General features: G+C 48.5%; 1 protein-coding gene across 1 annotated transcript in view; it reads right to left on the bottom strand.

The window, feature by feature from the left end:
- Positions 1-18,057, bottom strand: part of LOC147114657 (corticotropin-releasing hormone receptor 2) — a 392,400-nt gene that overhangs the window by 40,224 nt on the left and 334,119 nt on the right. The window contains exon 9 of the mRNA XM_085992504.1: positions 16,648-16,733. Within this exon, the coding sequence (XP_085848630.1) occupies positions 16,648-16,733 (86 nt within the window). The remainder of the gene's footprint in view (positions 1-16,647; positions 16,734-18,057) is intronic.

Genomic DNA, 18,057 nt, shown 5'->3' with positions numbered 1-18,057 from the left:
CAGATATGCGAGGGAGGGGGTACGCGTCCAGCTGGGTGTACCGGTTTATGGTTTGGCTGTAGTCGATTACCATGCGGCGTTTTGCAGTGGTTTTAACGACTACAACCTGGGCTCGCCAGGGGCTAGTGCTACCTTCGATAATGCCCTCCTTCAAGAGCCGCTCCACCTCAGAGCTGATAAAAGCTCTGTCCCCGGCACTGTACCGCCTGCTTTTGGTAGCGATGGGTTTACAGTCGCGGGTGAGGTTAGCGAACAGGGGAGGGGGGGGGACTTTTAATGTGGAAAGGCTGCAGGTGGTTTGCAGCGGGCGATTTAAAAGTTGTTGGTTGCAGACTGTGAGTGGGGGGAGGGGTCCACCGTATGCTAGTGTGACACTCTTAAGGTGGCACTGAAAATCCAACCCTAGCAGGACGGCAGCGCAAAGACGGGGCAGGACTAGCAGTTTAAATTTTTGATATTCAGTGCCCCCTACTGACAGGGTCACCACACAGTAGCCGCTGATGTCCATTGACTGGGACTTGGACGCCATAGAAATGCGATGGTGCGTTGGCAGAATCGTGAGGGAGTGGCTACGTACCGTGTCGGGGTGGACGAAACTCTCTGTGCTCCCGCTGTCGATCAGGCAACTGGTGGCGCGGCCGTTTACCGCGATATCCATCATGGAGCTGGATAGATGGTGAGGGTGGCCTTGATCCAGCGTCACGGAGGCCAGTATGTGGCTTAGTGAGTCACTATAGTCATCCGCCGAGACGGTGGTCGGTTCCGGTGACGAAATGGCGGTTGAGTGCGTTGGATACGATGGCGGCGGATGCCATGCGGCCGGGGGTACACAAAATGGCGGATAAGATGGCTGCTCCCACGGCCCGCACGCTGCGCTGCTGGCTGGCTTCCCCTTGCAGGCGTTAGCGTAATGGCCTTTCTTCCCGCAGCCCGAGCAGGTAGCTGTCTTAGCTGGGCAGTGCGCTCTGGGATGTTTTAACTGGCCACAGAAATAGCATTTTTGGGCCTGGTTACTAGGCATCGAAGCAGTTCTTACCGGAGGCTGCTGTCTCGGTTGGGTCGCTGCAGCGGTTGGTGCCGGGGGCGGCGGTCCCGTGTCCCACGGTTTCGATTGCCATGTCTCGGCGCCGTTACGGGGGTATGCCTCGAGGTTTCGGTGGGCCTCCTCTAACGAGAGCGCAAGGGCAATGGCCGTCTTCAGGTCGGGTTCCTTGCTTTCTAGCAGTCTCTGCCGGGTGTGGTCTGACTGGAGGCCCCTGACGAAGGCATCACAGGCGAGTCCCTGCGCGTGCTCCACAGCCGTTACCGCTTTACAATCGCAGTCTCTGCAGAGTGCCAGTAGCGCCCATGCAAATGCCCCTACCGATTCTCCCGGTTGCTGCCTGCGGGATCCCAAGAGGTGTCGGGCGTAAATTGTGTTCACTGGGCGCGTATATTGCCCTTTTAGTAGCTCGAGGGCCGCCACGTACGTATTAGAGTCCCGGATTAGCATATATACTTGATGGCTCACCTGGGCGGTCAAAATTTTCAGTTTGTGATCCTCCTCTGTAACCTGTGAGATTGCGAGGAAGGATTCAAAGCAGCTCAGCCAGTGTTCAAACTTGGCTGATGCACCCACATCTTGAGGGTCGAGGTCCAGGCGTGGTGGTCTGAGGGCTCTCAGCAATGTCTGCTGTATCCGTTGCTGTTGTTGCTCCTCAGGTGTCGCCATTTTACTTTTAGCTAATAAAATTGATACGCTTATCAATTACTTCATAAAAGGTGATGAGTCGAAGAAGAGATGATGAGTCGAAAGAAGAGATGAATAAGGCTTTTATTAGCTAAGAAGAGACCATGCTTCTTCGTGAGTGACTGAACAAGTCTGAACGAAACCCACACAGTGGTGGGTGGAGTCAGCTGAGGCATGCCTCCATACACAGCGCCACCCAGAGGTGGCAATATACAATACAGTGGTTTACCACAGTGTCACCACTGGTGAAGGGACAATCAGTGCGGATGGAGGTGGACACAGGCGCGGCTGTGTCCCTTGTTTCAGACACTGTCTACAACAAAATGCTAAAGCATCTTACCCTTCAGCCAACAAACATTGTGCTAAAGATGTATACCGGCGAACCTGTGGCCATAAGAGGCGTCATTGAGGTGACAGTTAAATTGAGCAGACAGACTGCAAAACTGCCACTATATGTGGTAAAGGGAAATTACCCATCGCTACTGGGACGTGCGTGGCTAGAGAAAATCACGCTGGACTGGCCTGCAGTCCGCATGATGTCAAAAGGGGAGTTAGGTCTGACTGCAGTGTTAAACAAACATGCAGAACTCTTCAATGGGGAACTTGAGAGCATGAAAAAGATCAGCGTGAGACTGGACATTAAACCTGACAACAAGCCGAAGTTTCACAAAGCCCGACCTGTACCCTATGCAATTAGGCCAAAAGTTGAGGCTAACTTGGAGGCCTTAGTCGAGAATGGAGTCCTGGAGCCTGTGAGCATGAGCAAATGGGCCACACCCATTGTTCCTGTCCTGAAAAAGGATGGATCTGTTCGAATCTGCGGGGATTTTAAAGTGACTATTAACCCGGTGCTGTCTGCAGAACAGTACCCTCTTCCCCTCATTGCTGATCTTTTTACGGGCCTGGCCGGAGGGCAAAAGTTCAGCAAAATAGACTTATGCCAGGCTTATCTACAAATGCATGTCAATGACAAATCAAAGGAGCTGCTGACAATTGTGACACACAAGGGGCTATACAGGTACTGCTGCCTTCCGTTTGGAATTATGTCGGCCCCTGCTCTATTCCAAAGGGCAATGGATCAGATTTTGAGTGGACTGCCAGGAGTCCAGTGCTACCTGGACAACATCCTTGTCACTGGGACAAATGAGGATCATCTTCTGAACTTGGATGCGACACTACAGCGACTGAAAGAGTACGGACTCAGAGTTCGTAAAGACAAATGTGAATTCTTTCAGTCTTCAGTTGAGTACCTGGGGCATGTGATTGATGCTACTGGCCTGCATAAGGCGCCATCAAAGGTCAAGGCGATCGTGGAGGCCCCAGCACCCCAGAATGTGAGCCAGTTACGTTAATTTCTGGGGCTACTTAACTACTATGGGAAGTTTATTCCAGACTTAGCAACATTGCTGAAGCCATTACATCAGTTGCTATGTCAAGGCAAAACATGGAAATGGACTGAACTGTGCAACGAAGCTTTCGCCCAAGCAAAGAAAGCATTGCTGAAATCAGAGGTCCTGACACACTTCGACCCAAAGCTACCCGTGCAGCTAGCATGTGATGCATCACCATATGGTGTGGGAGCAGTCATATCCCACATCATGCCTTCGGGTGAAGAGAAACCTATCGCCTTCGCATCACGCACCTTGAACAAGGCCGAGAGTAACTATGCGCAGATCGAGCGCGAGGCTTTGGGAATCGTTTTTGGAATTCAAAAATTTCATCAGTACCTGTTTGGGAGAAGGTTCACACTCCTGACGGACCACCGTCCATTGACTTCAATCACAGAATCACAGAATCACAGAAACCTCACAGTGCAGATAGAGGCCATTTCGGCCCATCGAGCCTGCACCGACACATATCCCACCCGATCCCCATAACCCCTACACCAACACATATCCCACCCTATCCCCGTAACCCCACATATTTAATCCCCCTAACACTAAGGGTCAATTTATCATAGCCAATCAACCTAACCCGCACATCTTTGGACTGTGGGAGGAAACCGGAGCACCCGGAGGAAACCCACGCAAACACGGGGAGAATGTGCAAACTCCACACTTCGGGCTCCACACCGGAATTCCATCTCTCGCTGCAAGCAGGATGCAAAGGTGGGCTTTACTGTTGTCGGGACACACATACGACATCAAATATCGCAAATCAGACTTGCACGGCAACGCATACGGTCTCTCGAGGCTACCCTTGCCTGTTACTCCCCCAGAGCCTCGTCAGATAGACATCTTCTACTTTAGACAAGTGGAGGGAGCACCTGTCACTGCAGTTCAGGTGCGAAGGTACACCCGCAACGATCCAGTCCTGTCTGAGGTAATGGACGATGTCATTCGAGGGAGAGCTATAGGAGATTCTCCTAGTTTGAAACCTTACGTTTCAAAAAGAAATGAGCTCTCCATCCAGGCAGGTTGTCTTCTTTGGGGACGCCGTGTCATCAGTCCGCCACCTCTGAGGGAACCTATACTGCAACAACTTCATACAGGCCACAGTGGGATGGTTCGGATGGAGGAAATGGCAAGAAGCTACTTCTGGTGGCTAGGTCTCGATGGGAATATTGAGGAGAAAGCCAAAACATGTTCCCCATGTCAAAGGGTCTGGAATGTTCCACAGCTGGCAACCCTACACCCCTGGGATTGGCCTGCAGAAGTGTGGCAGCGAGTACATGTGGACTTCGCCGGTCCTTTCGAAGAGAAGATGTTTATGGTCTACCACGGCAGAGAAAACAATTGAGAAACTTGGTGAGATGTTCAGCCGTTATGGCTCACCGGAACAACTCGTAAGTGACAACGGTCCACAATTTGTATCACAGGAGTTTGCAACCTTCCTGCATGTGAATGGTGTCCAACACATCAGGTCTGCGCCCTATCATCCCTCTACTAACGGCCAGGCAGAAAGGTTTGTGCAAACTTTGAAGCACGCCTTGAAGGCATCGCAAGGTCAGGGCTCAATCCACCAACGTCTGAACAGCTTCCTGTTGTCCTACAGGAACGAGCTGCATGCCACAACCAAAACTTCCCCCGCTTCGCTCATGATGAAGAGGCAGTTGCGGACAAGTTTTGACTTACTCAAACCTCCAAGGGCAGAGCAGGTTGTCCATCATCAACAACAAGCTCAAGTTGAAAAGAGAGAGAAAAGAGCCAAGGAGAGACGGTTTCATCCGGGAGAGCACGTCCTAGCTCGAAACTACAACACTGGACCGAAATGGGTTCCTGCTATGGTGATCGCGTAGACGGGCCTTGTGTCTTACACGATTGAGACTGCTGAGGACGTCGTCTGGAGAAGACACACAGGTCAACTGTTGCTAGGAGCAGAGACAGCCACAGAGGCTCCAACGGCTGGTTGGCCTGAACTGTTTCCGGATGATACCGCAAACCAGCATCCTTTGCCACAGTGCTCTTCTCCAACACAGGAAGTCAAAGAGATTGTTCCACCTGTGCAAACTCCTGACTTTCGACTGACACAGGCACCTTCTCCATCTAGGCCTGTGTCAATGCCTACTGCTGTGGAAGCCAGCGATGACCGCCGGTATCCTGTCAGAGAGCGGCGGCCTCCAAGACGCTTGGATCTGTAGGCTTAGTAACTTACCTGTTGAAGAATAATGTGGACCTTCCATTTAAGAGGGGAGGAAATGTTATGTATTGTGTGTTCTCCTCCCACCTGTGGTGGCGCTGTCACAGGAGCTAAATGGTTGGGTGTTCTCGGTTAAGTTTAGCTCTCTTTGTTTGGAACTTTCCAGAACTTCCTTTCCTTCCAATAAAGCACTTCATGTTTGAATCTCTGGGTTCTGAGTCCTAAATTGTGTCTAGGTAGAAAGATACCGACACAACAACCTGGGGTGGAGCGCTTCAGCTATGAAGAGAGACTGGACAGGCTGGGGTTGTTTTCCTTAGAGCAGTGAAGGCTGAGGGGGGACCTGATTGAGGTGTACAAAATTATGAGGGGTAGATAGAAAGGAACTTTTCCCCTTAGTAGAGGGGTCAATAACCAGGGGACATAGTTTCAAGGTAAGGGGCAGGAGGTTTAGAGGGGATTTGAGGAAAAACCTTTTCACCCAGAGGGTGTTTGGAATCTGGAACTCACTGCGTGAAAGCGTGTTAGAGGCAGGAATCCTCACAACATTCAAGAAGCATTTAGATGAGCACTTGAAACGCCATAGCATACAAGGCTATGGACCAAGTGCTGGAAAATGGGATTAGAATAGACAGGGCTTGATGGCCGGCGTGGACACGATGGGCCGAAGGGCCTCTTTCTGTGCTGTATAACTCTGATTCTATGAGTCTTTTTGGTTCCCAACAGCACTGACACATCTCTCGATTGCTATTATGGGCACAGTAGTGTAGTAATTATTGACTTATAACCCAGAGGTCATGAGCTCAGCTTATGTTATTATAGAAAGACTTGCATTTATATAGCGCCTTTTACAACCTTAGGATGGCCCAAAGTATTTTACAGCCAATTAAGTACTTTTTGTGATGAAATATTCCATTCATCACTCATCAGTATTTCTCTGCCTGTGACTGTGGTTGGTTTCAGTTTCATTTCCATTGTATTGTACTGTGTGTAGGGCTCCGCCCATACCTGGCTCCTATGTAAGCTGGCCCAGCCTGCAGCACATCCAGTACGGCAGACCTCTGGATGGAAGATACATTCTCCTCTGTGTGTTACCTTCTAAGTCAATAAAAGCCTTGTTTTGTTTCGCTAACATCGAGTCTCGGATTTATTGAGGCACATCACTTTTGAAGTGTAGTGACTGTTGTAATGTAGGAAATACGGCAGCTAATTTGCCCACAGCAAGGTCCCACAAACAACAGTTAGATAGTGACCAGATAATCTGTTTTAGCGATGTTGTTTGAGGGATTAATATTGGCCAGGACACAGAGAGTTCCCCTGCTCTCAAAATAGTGCCATGGGATCTTTTATTTCCACCTGAGAGGGCAGATGGGTTCTCAGTTTAACATCTCATCTGAAAGACGGCACCTCCGACAGTGCAGCATCCCCTCACTACTGCACTGGAATGTCAGCCTAGATTTTGTGCTCAAGTCTCTGGAGTGGGACTTGAACCCACAACCTTCTGACTCAGAGGCGAGAGTGCTACCACCATAGCATCTTTCATGTCAGCACAAGGCACATTACAATGGGGAAAAAATGTTTGGAACGATTAAGGAAGTGGACTGAATCCATAATCAATGAGACATGTTTTAAAAGGACTTTGAAAGAAGGGAAAGATGTAGCACAGTCATAGGTTTTCTGGATATCATACTGTGTTGCAGGGGCATAGTGGCAGAAGGCTGGCCTCTGAAGGTATAGTTGATAGAAAGGGGATGAGCAGCAATCCAGAATCATGCTGGGCATACAGTTTGAGAAGATCACTCAGGTAAGGGTGATCAAAATTGTGATGTGATTAGAAAATAAGGTCAAAGATCTTGAAGTTGATGTATTGTGGTCAGGGAGCCAGTGCAGTTTGGCTGATGAATGTGTGGAACTTTGTGTGAGAGGAGTCAGACAGCATTCTATAACTGCCTCCTCGGAGGTCCATGTGAGCAGTGCAAGAGGAGGATAGACCTCCCATATTCCTCTTTTCCTAGAATCATAACCATTATAAAATGTTCCAGCATAGAAACAGGATGTTCAGCAGATCAGGTCTGTACACCTGCTTTTCTCAATACGAACCATCTAATCTAATCCCACTCTTTTCCTCTTTTTCAAGCTGCCATCTAATTCCCCATGAATTGCAGTTGGGAAGCATTTGGCTGCTGCTTTTGGCATTTCTCCATAACACCATGCCAAAATTGATCATTCAACCAGGGCAGAGGAAGAAGATTTCTTCTGTGCAATATAGGTAGAATGAACTTATGATTTCACCATACCCACACACGACGGAAATCTTTCCCTCTGCACAAAGAATCACAGGGGCAGATCTAGCATCCTACCACTCTCTGAACATGGCGCCAATGGAGTTCCAACATACTGCGCCACTGTACCATCCTGCCCAGTTGCTTTTTAACAGAGAAATCTTCTGCAGAAATTAACGGGAAAAATCATAAGACACTATCCACTAAACTGTGACTCTAAACATAATGGACAAGCACTAAGTGGAGTCCACTGCTTGACTGAAATTCAATGGCGGAAAAATTGGGAATATTCCATTTTGGGGCGCTAACCTCACCAGGGCTCTAATTTTAGCGCACCGAAAAAGTTAGCACCCCTACCCCGCAAATTCAGTCGTAGCGCCCCAAGAAGGAGGTGGAGTGCAACTGGAAATGCTCCACCTCCTTCTTGGGGCGCTACTACTCAATGTCATGGTGCTAGGTGCCGTGGCGGCATGTTGCACTGCATCATTGTAGGCCTCCTCCCCTGATTAACGGGGAGGGACCTAGTGCTGCACGCACCAGGGCTCTGCCAGACCACCGGGGAGCAGGGTGCCGTGGAAACAGCCCGGCACTCAAGAGGAATGCTGGTCAGAACGATCGCGGCCGGCACCCTGCATACAATTGTGAAAGGGGCAGGTGCTGGCAGTCAGTCAAAATAAAAATGGCCACCCGACACCTGCCCTTTAAATTGCGCCGCCGCCCGCTACCGCTGCTGCAAAACCGCCCCCTGATCCTGTCGCACATATTGCCTGGCGATAGGGAAGTTTGCAGCCAGGGCGCAAATGGTGCGCTGCGCATGGCGATGATGTCATCATTGCCGGCACAGCAAAGCGGGGCGCTAACGGCTACCACCGCCGCTAACCTCCTGCTGAATTTCACGGGAGGCGTTAGCGGCGCCGTGCCCGGGCGCTAGATAATTTGCACCCCGTTAGCGCCCCCCCCTAACGAGAGGCATAAAGCAACCCAATTTGTGTGTTACTTGAATGTTAAACGGATTGGCAGCACTACCAGAGTTCATTGGAAGGCAGTACATCCTTTATAGTTCACATGGCTCCCTCAAAAACATCTCATATCTTTCAATTGTTGATGCTTGTAATATTCTGCAGAGGTCAACTTATTCGCACCTTAAATGATTTACACAATACATTCAAATTTCCAGATGCAAAAAAATGGGGAGATCATTCAGAACGATGGCATGCTCAATATGAATCTCAGTCAACCTATGACTTTGCTCATCCTGCTGTAGACCAGCATGTGTTATATCTGGCTCCATTAACCTCATGAATATTTTTCATTAAATTTAATCTGCTGAGTACTGAATGTGCATTGCAGTTCTGACTTTGTGGGCATGTTTCCTATAAAGTGGAAATCTAAATCTCTGATAACCATCGCAAACAAAGAAAGGAGGGAGTTCAAAGTCAGGCCAGTGAATGCATTTGATTTCCCAAAGTAAGGCTTGGTATGAAATCCTCAATAAAATGCTCAGGATCATTGTCATCACTAGCAAAGCCGGCATTTATTGCCAATCCCCTAGTTGCTCTGAGTAGCTTGCTAGGCCATTACAAGGGCAGTTAAGAATCAACTACGATGGTGTGGGACTGGACTCGCATATAGGTCAAACCAGGTAAAGACAGCAGGTTTCTTTCCCTAAAGAACATTAGTGAGCCAGTTGGGTTTTTAAGACAAGCTTTGTGAAAACATTTTTGCTGACACCCGCTTTTTATTTCCAGATATTTTGAACTGAATTCAAAGGGGTAAAAATTTGGTTGCTTTGTGCCTCCCATTAGCGCCCTAAGAGGGCACTAACGGGGCGCAAAGCAACAAGCGCTCGGGTGCCGTGCCGCTCATGCCTCCCGTGATATTCAGCAGGAGGTTAGCGGCGGCGCTAACTGGTAGCGCCCCACGGTGCTGCATCGCCAGCGATGATGTCATCGACATGCGCAGCGCCCCTGCCGCAATCTTCAGGAGCGTCCCCTGACTTATCGCCAGATGCTATGTCTGATGGGGTCAGGGGGGCCTACCTGCGGCTGGGGAGGCGGTTTTTAAAGGCGAGGTGCGGGGCGGCTATTTTTGTTGCTGGCCGCCTGCCAGCACCTGCCTGCGCTCCTGTCCCCGGCCTCCTGAAACGCCACCTATTATGTCCGTGAATGATTGAGACATGGACAGCAGGAGTTGAACAAAACAAGTCTTTACTGATGGAAGTCAATAGTGAAACTGAAAACAACAGAGGCTCACTAGCGCCTTTTATACAGGGGTGGTCACTGCCGGTACGGCAGTCTGAGACCAGTTATTCTCTTAAAGGTACATACACAACAATTCCTCCCCTTTTAGATAAACAGTACATAACATTCATTTAACAACTAAATGATAACTAATTACAATCACAATTACGGTTGCTAGATACATTGGTTAAGTTTAAGCAATTATAAGTTCAGTCTTTGAGGAGGCTTCCTGATTCTGTCTGGATAACACCTCTTTGGGGTATCAGGTTCTTCTGGCAATGTTGAGTCGGGATCAATGTCGTTGTTTGGTTCATCTGCTTCCAATATTACCGGTTCTGCGGTAGCTGCAATTGGTACGTCGATTTCATTACCAGGTGTATCAGATCGTGGTGTGGAGTTGACGTTTTCCAGTGACTCTAGAATCTGGTCAGCATGGCACCTGACAATGCTCTCTCCAACGTCCACGGTATACATGAGAGGTCCTTGCCGTGTACAAATCGTTCCTGGCTGCCATTTCTCAGTACGGTAGTCCCGGGCCAAAACTGGTTGACCTATCTTAAAACTCCTGGTTGGCCTTTCATTCATATTCTGAAACTGCCTGTTCTCCACATCTCTTCGGACGTTTGGCTTAACCAAATCCAAGCGGCATCGTAGTCTTCGATTGAAGAACATCATGGCTGGAGTTTGGTTGGTAACCGCATGTGTCGCATTCCGGTAGGCAAACAAGAAGTTGTCCACCTTGTGTTGTAGGGGTATATCTTCATTACACATTGCCTTGATAGCCTTCTTGAATGTTTGGACAAACCTCTCGGCCAATCCATTAGTGGCTGGATGATATGGAGCAGATGTGTAATGCTTAACACCATTGTTCTTTAAGAACCTCCGGAACTCTTCAGACACAAACTGTGGTCCACTGTCAGAGCAAATCTGTTCAGGCAGCCCATTCCTGGCGAATATGGTTCGTAAAACTGTGATAGTTTTTTCCGTGGTGGTTGAGGACATTTTTATTACCTCTGGCCACTTTGAATGTGCATCCACCGCAATTAAAAACATCGAGTCCATGAAGGGACCAGCAAAATCAATGTGCACCCTTTGCCATGGAGATGAGGGCCACTCCCATGGATGCAGAGGAGCTTGTGGTGGGGCGTTTTGGACCTTCTGGCATCCTGCACAGCTCTTGGTCATCTCTTCGATTTCTCTATCGATTCCCGGCCACCACACAAACGCTCTGGCTAAGTTCTTCATTTTTACCCCACCCAGATGACCCTCATGAAGCTCATTGAGCACTCTATCCGTCAACTTAGGTGGAATTACTACTCTGGATCCACACATCAAAGTTCCTCTGCACACTGACAGCTGTTCTCTTCTCGGCGAGAATGCTGGCAGCAGTGGTTCGCCATGTGCTGGCCATCCCTTCACCGTTAAATCATAGACCCGTGATAGTGTCGGGTCATTCCGTGTTTCCTTTTCTATGTTTGCATTCGTCACAGGGAGACATTCGACTATGGTCGAGTGGAATAACTCCATTGGATCCACTGCAAGGTCTTCTTCTTCCACCGTCGGCAACGGTAGGCGTGACAATCCATCAGCATTCCCATGCTGTTTAGTTCCTTTGTACTCAATGTCATATTGGTGTGCCCCTAGGAAAAGGGACCACCTCATCAGCCGTTGTGCTGTCATTATCGGTACGCCCCTCTGAGGGTTGAAAATGGAGACAAGAGGTTGATGATCGGTTAGTAGAGTAAATTTTTGACCGTGCAGGTAGTGATTGAACTTCTTCACCCCCCACACTAGGCTGAGGGCCTCTCTGTCAATCTGGGCGTAGTTACGCTCGGCAGAAGTTAACGAGCGTGACGCAAAAGCTATCGGCCTCTCTAAACCATCAAGGAATTTATGTGACAGTACCGCCCCAATGCCGTAGGGAGACGCATCACACGCCAGTCTGATCGGCAGTGCTGGGTTGTAGTGAGCCAATACTTCCCTTGAAGTGATTAAGTCCTTACTCTTCTGAAAGGCCTGCTTACAATCATTGCTCCATTCCCATGCTACTCCCGTTCGTAGCAGGGCGTTCAGTGGGTGCAGAATTGTCGCCAAATTCGGCAAAAACTTACGGTAGTAATTCACCAATCCGAGGAATGACCTCAGTTGCGACACATTTTCAGGCGCTGGGGCCTTAACAACCGCTTCAATTTTGTCAGGGGACTTATGGAACCCCTCTTCATCAATCACGTGGCCACAATACGATATCTGTTTCTTAAAAAACTCGCACTTGGGGCGGCTGGCTCGTAGCCCATGTTCCCGTAGTCTAGTGAGCACCTGTTCTAGGTTGTTAAGTTGTTCACTGTCATCTTCACCTGTCACAAGGATGTCGTCCAAGTAACACTGAGTCCCCGGAATCCCTTTCAGGACTTGTTCCATCGCTCTTTGCCATATCGCCGGAGCCGATGCTACTCCGAATACCAATCGATGATACTGGTAAAGACCTTTGTGAGTGTTTATCATGAGATACTTCCTTGAGGACTCTTCAACCTCCATCTGCAAATATGCTTGTGCTAGGTCAATTTTTGTAAAACGCTTCCCTCCAGTGAGGCGAAGATGTCTTCTATCCTTGGAAGAGGATATTGTACTGTGTGAAGAACTGGGTTCACCGTCACCTTGAAATCCCCACAGATGCGAATCTTCCTTGGCTCCCCGGACTTATTGCTTAACGTTTTCTTCATGACAGGAACGATGGGTGTCGCCCACTCGCTCCAGTCGACCTTAGACAACACGCCTGCCTTCTCCAGATTCTCCAGCTCTGCCTCGACGGCTGGGCGAATTGCATATGGTACCGGTCTTGCTTTGAAAAACGTGGGAACTGCATTCTCTTCTATTTTTATCAAGGCGGTTACGCCTTTAAGCGTGCCCAGTTCTTGTTGAAATACCTCTTTGGCGTTAGCTAAGATTGTTGACAATCGTCCAGGAGTGACGTCTTCATCTTTTTTACCGTCCACCGTCATTGCATGAATGGAGTGCCAATCTAAGTTCATCTTCCTCATCCATTCACGTCCCAATAACGGTGGTCCACCATTTGGCAGTATGTAGAGATACAATTTCCGTATTTTCTTGCCGTTGTATTCGACAGGCACCCTTATTTTTCCTCTGGGGTATACTTTTTGCCCCGTATACGTCGTAAAGACGATGGATGTCTCTCTCAAGGGTATGTGTGAGAATAGCCACTCGTAGTCTCGTCGATTCATGATGGTTAGCGCTGATCCTGTATCCAATTCCATTTTAACTTGGGACCCTGCTATCGTGAGGGTGACCCAAATGGTTCGGTGATCCTCTTTTGCGATTACATTGTGAAGTTTGAGACAGCTTAGTCTCCTGTCCCCGGATTCACTATCGCTCATCTGGCCTTCGGAACTACTGTCCGTCATCTTTTGTACTTTCTTGTACGGTTCCTTAGTAGCCTTTTTGTTGTCGCTGGTCTTCCTCCCAGACCTGCAAACTTGTGCAATGTGTCCCATCTTTCCGCATTGCCTGCATATTTTGTCTTTGGACCAGCAGTCCTTCTGGTCATGGTTAGTTCTGCCGCAGCGATAACATTTTGCAAATCCCCGTGTCATTTCGTGGGTGCCGTATTCCTGTGGCTTTTGTTGAATTTCTGCAGCTCCCCTGGCTGCTGCTTCATACGATACTGCCACGCTGAAAGCCTTATCTTGCGTCAGCTCTTTCTCTGAGAGTAACTTCTTCTGTGTTCCTTCACTCAGGAGTCCACAGACAAATTTGTCCCGTAGGGTATCTGCCAGTCCTGCTCCGAACTGGCAGTGCTTTGATAGCTTGCGTAGTTCCGTAAGGTACTCAGCATTGCTCTCATCTTTATGCTGAGTTCTCCTGTGGAATTTAAATCTTTCTGCTATCAACAGCGGTGCAGGGTTTAGGTGTTCCTGTAGGACAGCAACAATTTTGTTAAAACTCTTCGCCTTCAGTTTGGCTGGAGTAATCAGGTCCCGCAATAGGCCGTACGTTCTAGCGCCCATTAAGTTTAGCAATACCGATGCCTTTTTCTCATCAGCTATTTCGTTTGCCTCGAAATATACCTCGACTCTTTCCACATACGTGGTCCAGTCCTCTATTGTATTATCAAAAGCAGTGATACAGCCAGTCTTCGGCATCTTGCAAATCTAAAATGGTGCCTCCCGCGCTTTGCCTTCTTCCCCAATTTAACAAAATGGCACCTCCCGCGCTTTGCCTTCTTCCCCGCTGATTAAGATGGCGCCTCCCATGCTTTGCCTTCTTCCCCGCTGTTGCTAGCGCTGCTTTCCGCGGTTCCCATTGCAACCTGCAGCTCCTCGCGGTTTCTTGCGCGTTTAATATTTCTTTTCGTATTATTTTCCCGTCGTGGAACAACCCTGTGGGACTCTTGCCTCCCTCTTCTCGGGTCTATATGCAGCCCGGCTTCGTAGCACCAGCCACGCCCTGTGTGCTCCACCCTCTCTCTCTCTTCTTCCCGACAATGCTGCTCGGCCCCGTTGCAAGCCACCTGCTCGAGTTCGCGACCGCCGCAGCCCAGGAAGGATCAGTGTACTACCTGCCACCAGCCCAATTAGCTGAAGCACCGTCGACAGGAACCAGGCCCCGCTTTCGACAGCTTCCCCAGCAATCTTCAACTCCGCTAACACAGGGGCGGATGCCCACGGTCGACGCCCGTTTCTACTGCTTCTTACTTTTTTTTTTTTCTTTCTGGCCTCGACCTCTGCTCAGTTCGCTGTAGGAATGGATCCCAGGAGGTGGTGCAGACTGTAGGTAAGTTCGTATCAGCTCGTCGCCAGTATTATGTCCGTGAATGATTGAGACACAGACAGCAGGAGTTGAACAAAACAAGTCTTTACTGATGGAAGTCAATAGTGAAACTGAAAACAACAGAGGCTCACTAGCGCCTTTTATACAGGGGTGGTCACTGCCGGTACTGCAGTCTGAGACCAGTTATTCTCTTAAAGGTACATACACAACACCCCCCCCCACCCGCGGAGTGCCGGCTGCGCTCCGTGAGCCCGGCACTTCTCTTGAGTGCCGGGCTCTTTTGCCGGCAGTCCCGATCCCCAGGGGCCCAGCTGGGCCCCGGGTCGCGCTGTGCAAGGCCCTTCCCATTTAAGAAGTGGAGGAAGGCCTGCAGTACCGCGGTGCGACGTGTGTCGCAGCGCAGCGACATTCCCTTGCAGCGCCCCAATAGGGATGCGGGGTGCTTCCAGTAGCGCCCCACTTCCCTCTTGGGGCGCTATCGCTCAATTTCCGTCGCGGGGGCGCTAATTTTTCCGGGGCGCTCAAAGTAGCGCCGAGATGAAGTTAGCACACCAAATGGGGCACGACTCAATTTTTAGCCCAAATTCTCAAACTGCCATTGTGGGATTTGAATTAATGCTCTCTAGGTTACTAGTTCAGCAGTGAGTGGTTAGGATTTGGAATGCACTGCGTGAAAGGGCGGTGGAGGCCGATGTAACCATGGCTTTCAAAAGGGAATTGGATAAGTACCTGAATGAAAAAAATCTGCAGAGCTACAGGGAAAGGGCGGGGGATTGAAACTAGCTGAAGTGCCCTTGCAGAGAACTAGCTTGGGCTAGATGGGCCAAATGGCCTCCTTCTATGCTGTAACCATTCTATGATTTTATAACCACTACACTGCCATACCCTAAATTAAGGAAATGGGAAATAATGTACAGTATAATACTTCTATATTGCTTTTAGGCTTGCAACCTGGCTTCAAATCCAGTTCAGACTGGTAGGATGAAAACCTTCTTTCTTGGCTAGTTGTAAGGATTTCCCCTGGCGGGGAATCTAGAATAAGGGAGCATAATTTTAACATTAGAGGTAAGCCATTCAGGAGTGATATCAGGACGCACTTTTTCTACACAAGGGGTAGTGGAAATATGAAACTCTATGATGCTGGGTTAACTGAAAGTTTCAAGACTGAGATAAATAAATTATTGTTAGGTAAGGGTATCAAGAGATGGAGAAAAGACAGGTAAAGGGTGCTGAAGTACTGATCAGATTTGACCGAATTGAATGGTGGAACTTGAGTGGCTGAATGGCCTAGTCCTGTCCTCATGTTCCCAAGGCTCCTTCAGGAAACAAATTTGGGAAATCTTAACCCAGTCCTTAAAATGGACAGCACAAAACAGCCCATAATTCGACATGTGATATGAATTTCTGAGGCTTTCTTTGAGTTGTCGGATGGCTGCTGTGGCAAATGAAAATGTCACATGGAGGGGTTGTTTTTTTTGAGGCTGTGGTTATGGCATGTTGTTAGGAAACAGTAGAAGAACTTAAAAAAGTATCTAACCTGCGCTGTTCCTCGCCTGTGAATGTTTGATGATATCATGTACTTGTTGACGTTATAAAGCTGGATTTTGAGAAAGCGTTTGACAAGGTCTAATATCTGTGGTTAATGGCCAAGATAAGGTATCACAAATAAAGTATGATGTTTGATGGACAGTTGGCTTAAAAACAGTAGAAAGAGAGTAATCGTAAGTGCAAATTTTTCAAGATGGAAAGAGATTATGAGTGGGATATCCATTTATAACCATATTGCGACGTGGAGCACTTGGTACCTCTAATATATATTAATGACCTGGATAAGGAAGTAACAATATTACTGATAACGGAAGCCAGAAATAAAAGATGTATTCAGCTTCAGCACAGATATTTATTACCTTGATCAGTACAAACAAATACTCTAGGGACACAAGGTCGCTGTACTCAGCAATGGTTCCAATTTGTCAGCCCAAAGAGAAATTGGGCTCAGTACCTAAATAATGGCTGCCTTGGTTTCATTTACCTGTACTGCATTGTCTCAGAGGTGGTCGATGCCCTCAGCTTAGTCATCAGGATCCTCACAATGTTGAAGAGAAAGACAAAATTAACCTGCTCAGAAAAACAGATTGGCATAAGTGCAACTTATACTAAGAAGATTAAAGCCTTGAAATTACACAGTGCGAATATTAGCATGTGAACTAACTTTGGTGTCGTATTTGACCCCGAGATGAGCTTCTGGCCACATCACTAAGACCGCCTGCTTTCACCTCCATAACATTGGCTGCCTACACCCATGCAGCAGCTCATCTGCTGCTGAAACCCTCATTCATGCCTTTTTTACCTCTAGACTTGACTATTCCAATGCACTCCTGGCTGGCCTTCCATTTTCCACCCTCCATAAATTAAGGTCATCCAAAACTCTGCTGCCTGTATCCTAACTCGCACCAACTCCTGTTTACCCATCACCCCTGTGCTCGCTGACCTACATTGGCACCCAGTTGAGATTTTAAAATTCTCTTCCTTGTTTTCAAATCACTTCATGGCCTCACCCCTCCCCATCTCTGTAACCTCTCTAGCCCTACAACCCTCCAAGATCTCTGCATGCCTCCAATTCTGGCCTCTTGCACAACCCCGATTTTAATCACTCCAGCATTGGTGGCTGTGCCTTCAGCTGCCAAGTCCCTAAGCTCTGGAATGCCCTCCCTAAAGCTCTCCATTGTTGACGTTGTTATTGTTGTTGTAAAGCACCTTAACTATCCTCGGGACATTCCAAAACTTCATTGCTAATGAATTACTTTTCAAGTGTAGTGATGTTGTGTTGTAGGCAAACGCGGAAGTCAATTTACACGAGTTCAACAATTTCAGATCATAACCTCGGCCCCTATTACTTTTTTACTTATAATTTTTTCCACCCCTTTGTTTTGGGTCCTCCTTTCCCCCCCCACCCTCCTTTCCTTTTGTTTCTCTCTCTCACCTGGCAGCTGTCTCTTACCTGCCAGTACACTTCACACCTAACTCAGCTGCCTTTTGTCTCCACGGGCCTATTACCATCTCGTCTGGCTTCGAATACCTTTTATTGTCTCTTTTGTTCGATCGCAGCCTTGCCTTCGATCTATTTTCTTTTCTTTCCAGTTTTGAAGAAGGGTTTTGACCCGAAACGTCAACTCAAATTTCTCTCCACGGATGTTGCCTGACCTGCTGAGTTTTTCCAGCATTTTCTGTTGTTATTTAACAAAGAAATGGTGTTGCCTTGGGACTCATCAAAATAATCTGGGCGAGCTGTCGGCATCTGTCGCACCTCCACAGGCAGCTCATCCTTCTGTAGCATTGAATTTTGGGCCGCCTACCTCACCTGCAGTGGCCTCTGGCAAATGCCGGGATGGTGAGGACAGTGGGAGGGGAGCTGAACGTGGCTGGCAGGAGTGTTGTGGAG

The sequence above is a fragment of the Somniosus microcephalus genome, chromosome 7 (genome assembly GCF_052327205.1).
Source record: "Somniosus microcephalus isolate GS21.2 chromosome 7, FLI_Smic_1.0, whole genome shotgun sequence".
Lineage (NCBI taxonomy): Eukaryota > Metazoa > Chordata > Chondrichthyes > Squaliformes > Somniosidae > Somniosus > Somniosus microcephalus.
The sequence above is the reverse complement of the archived record's forward strand: the minus strand, read 5'-3'. Positions and strand labels throughout refer to the sequence as shown.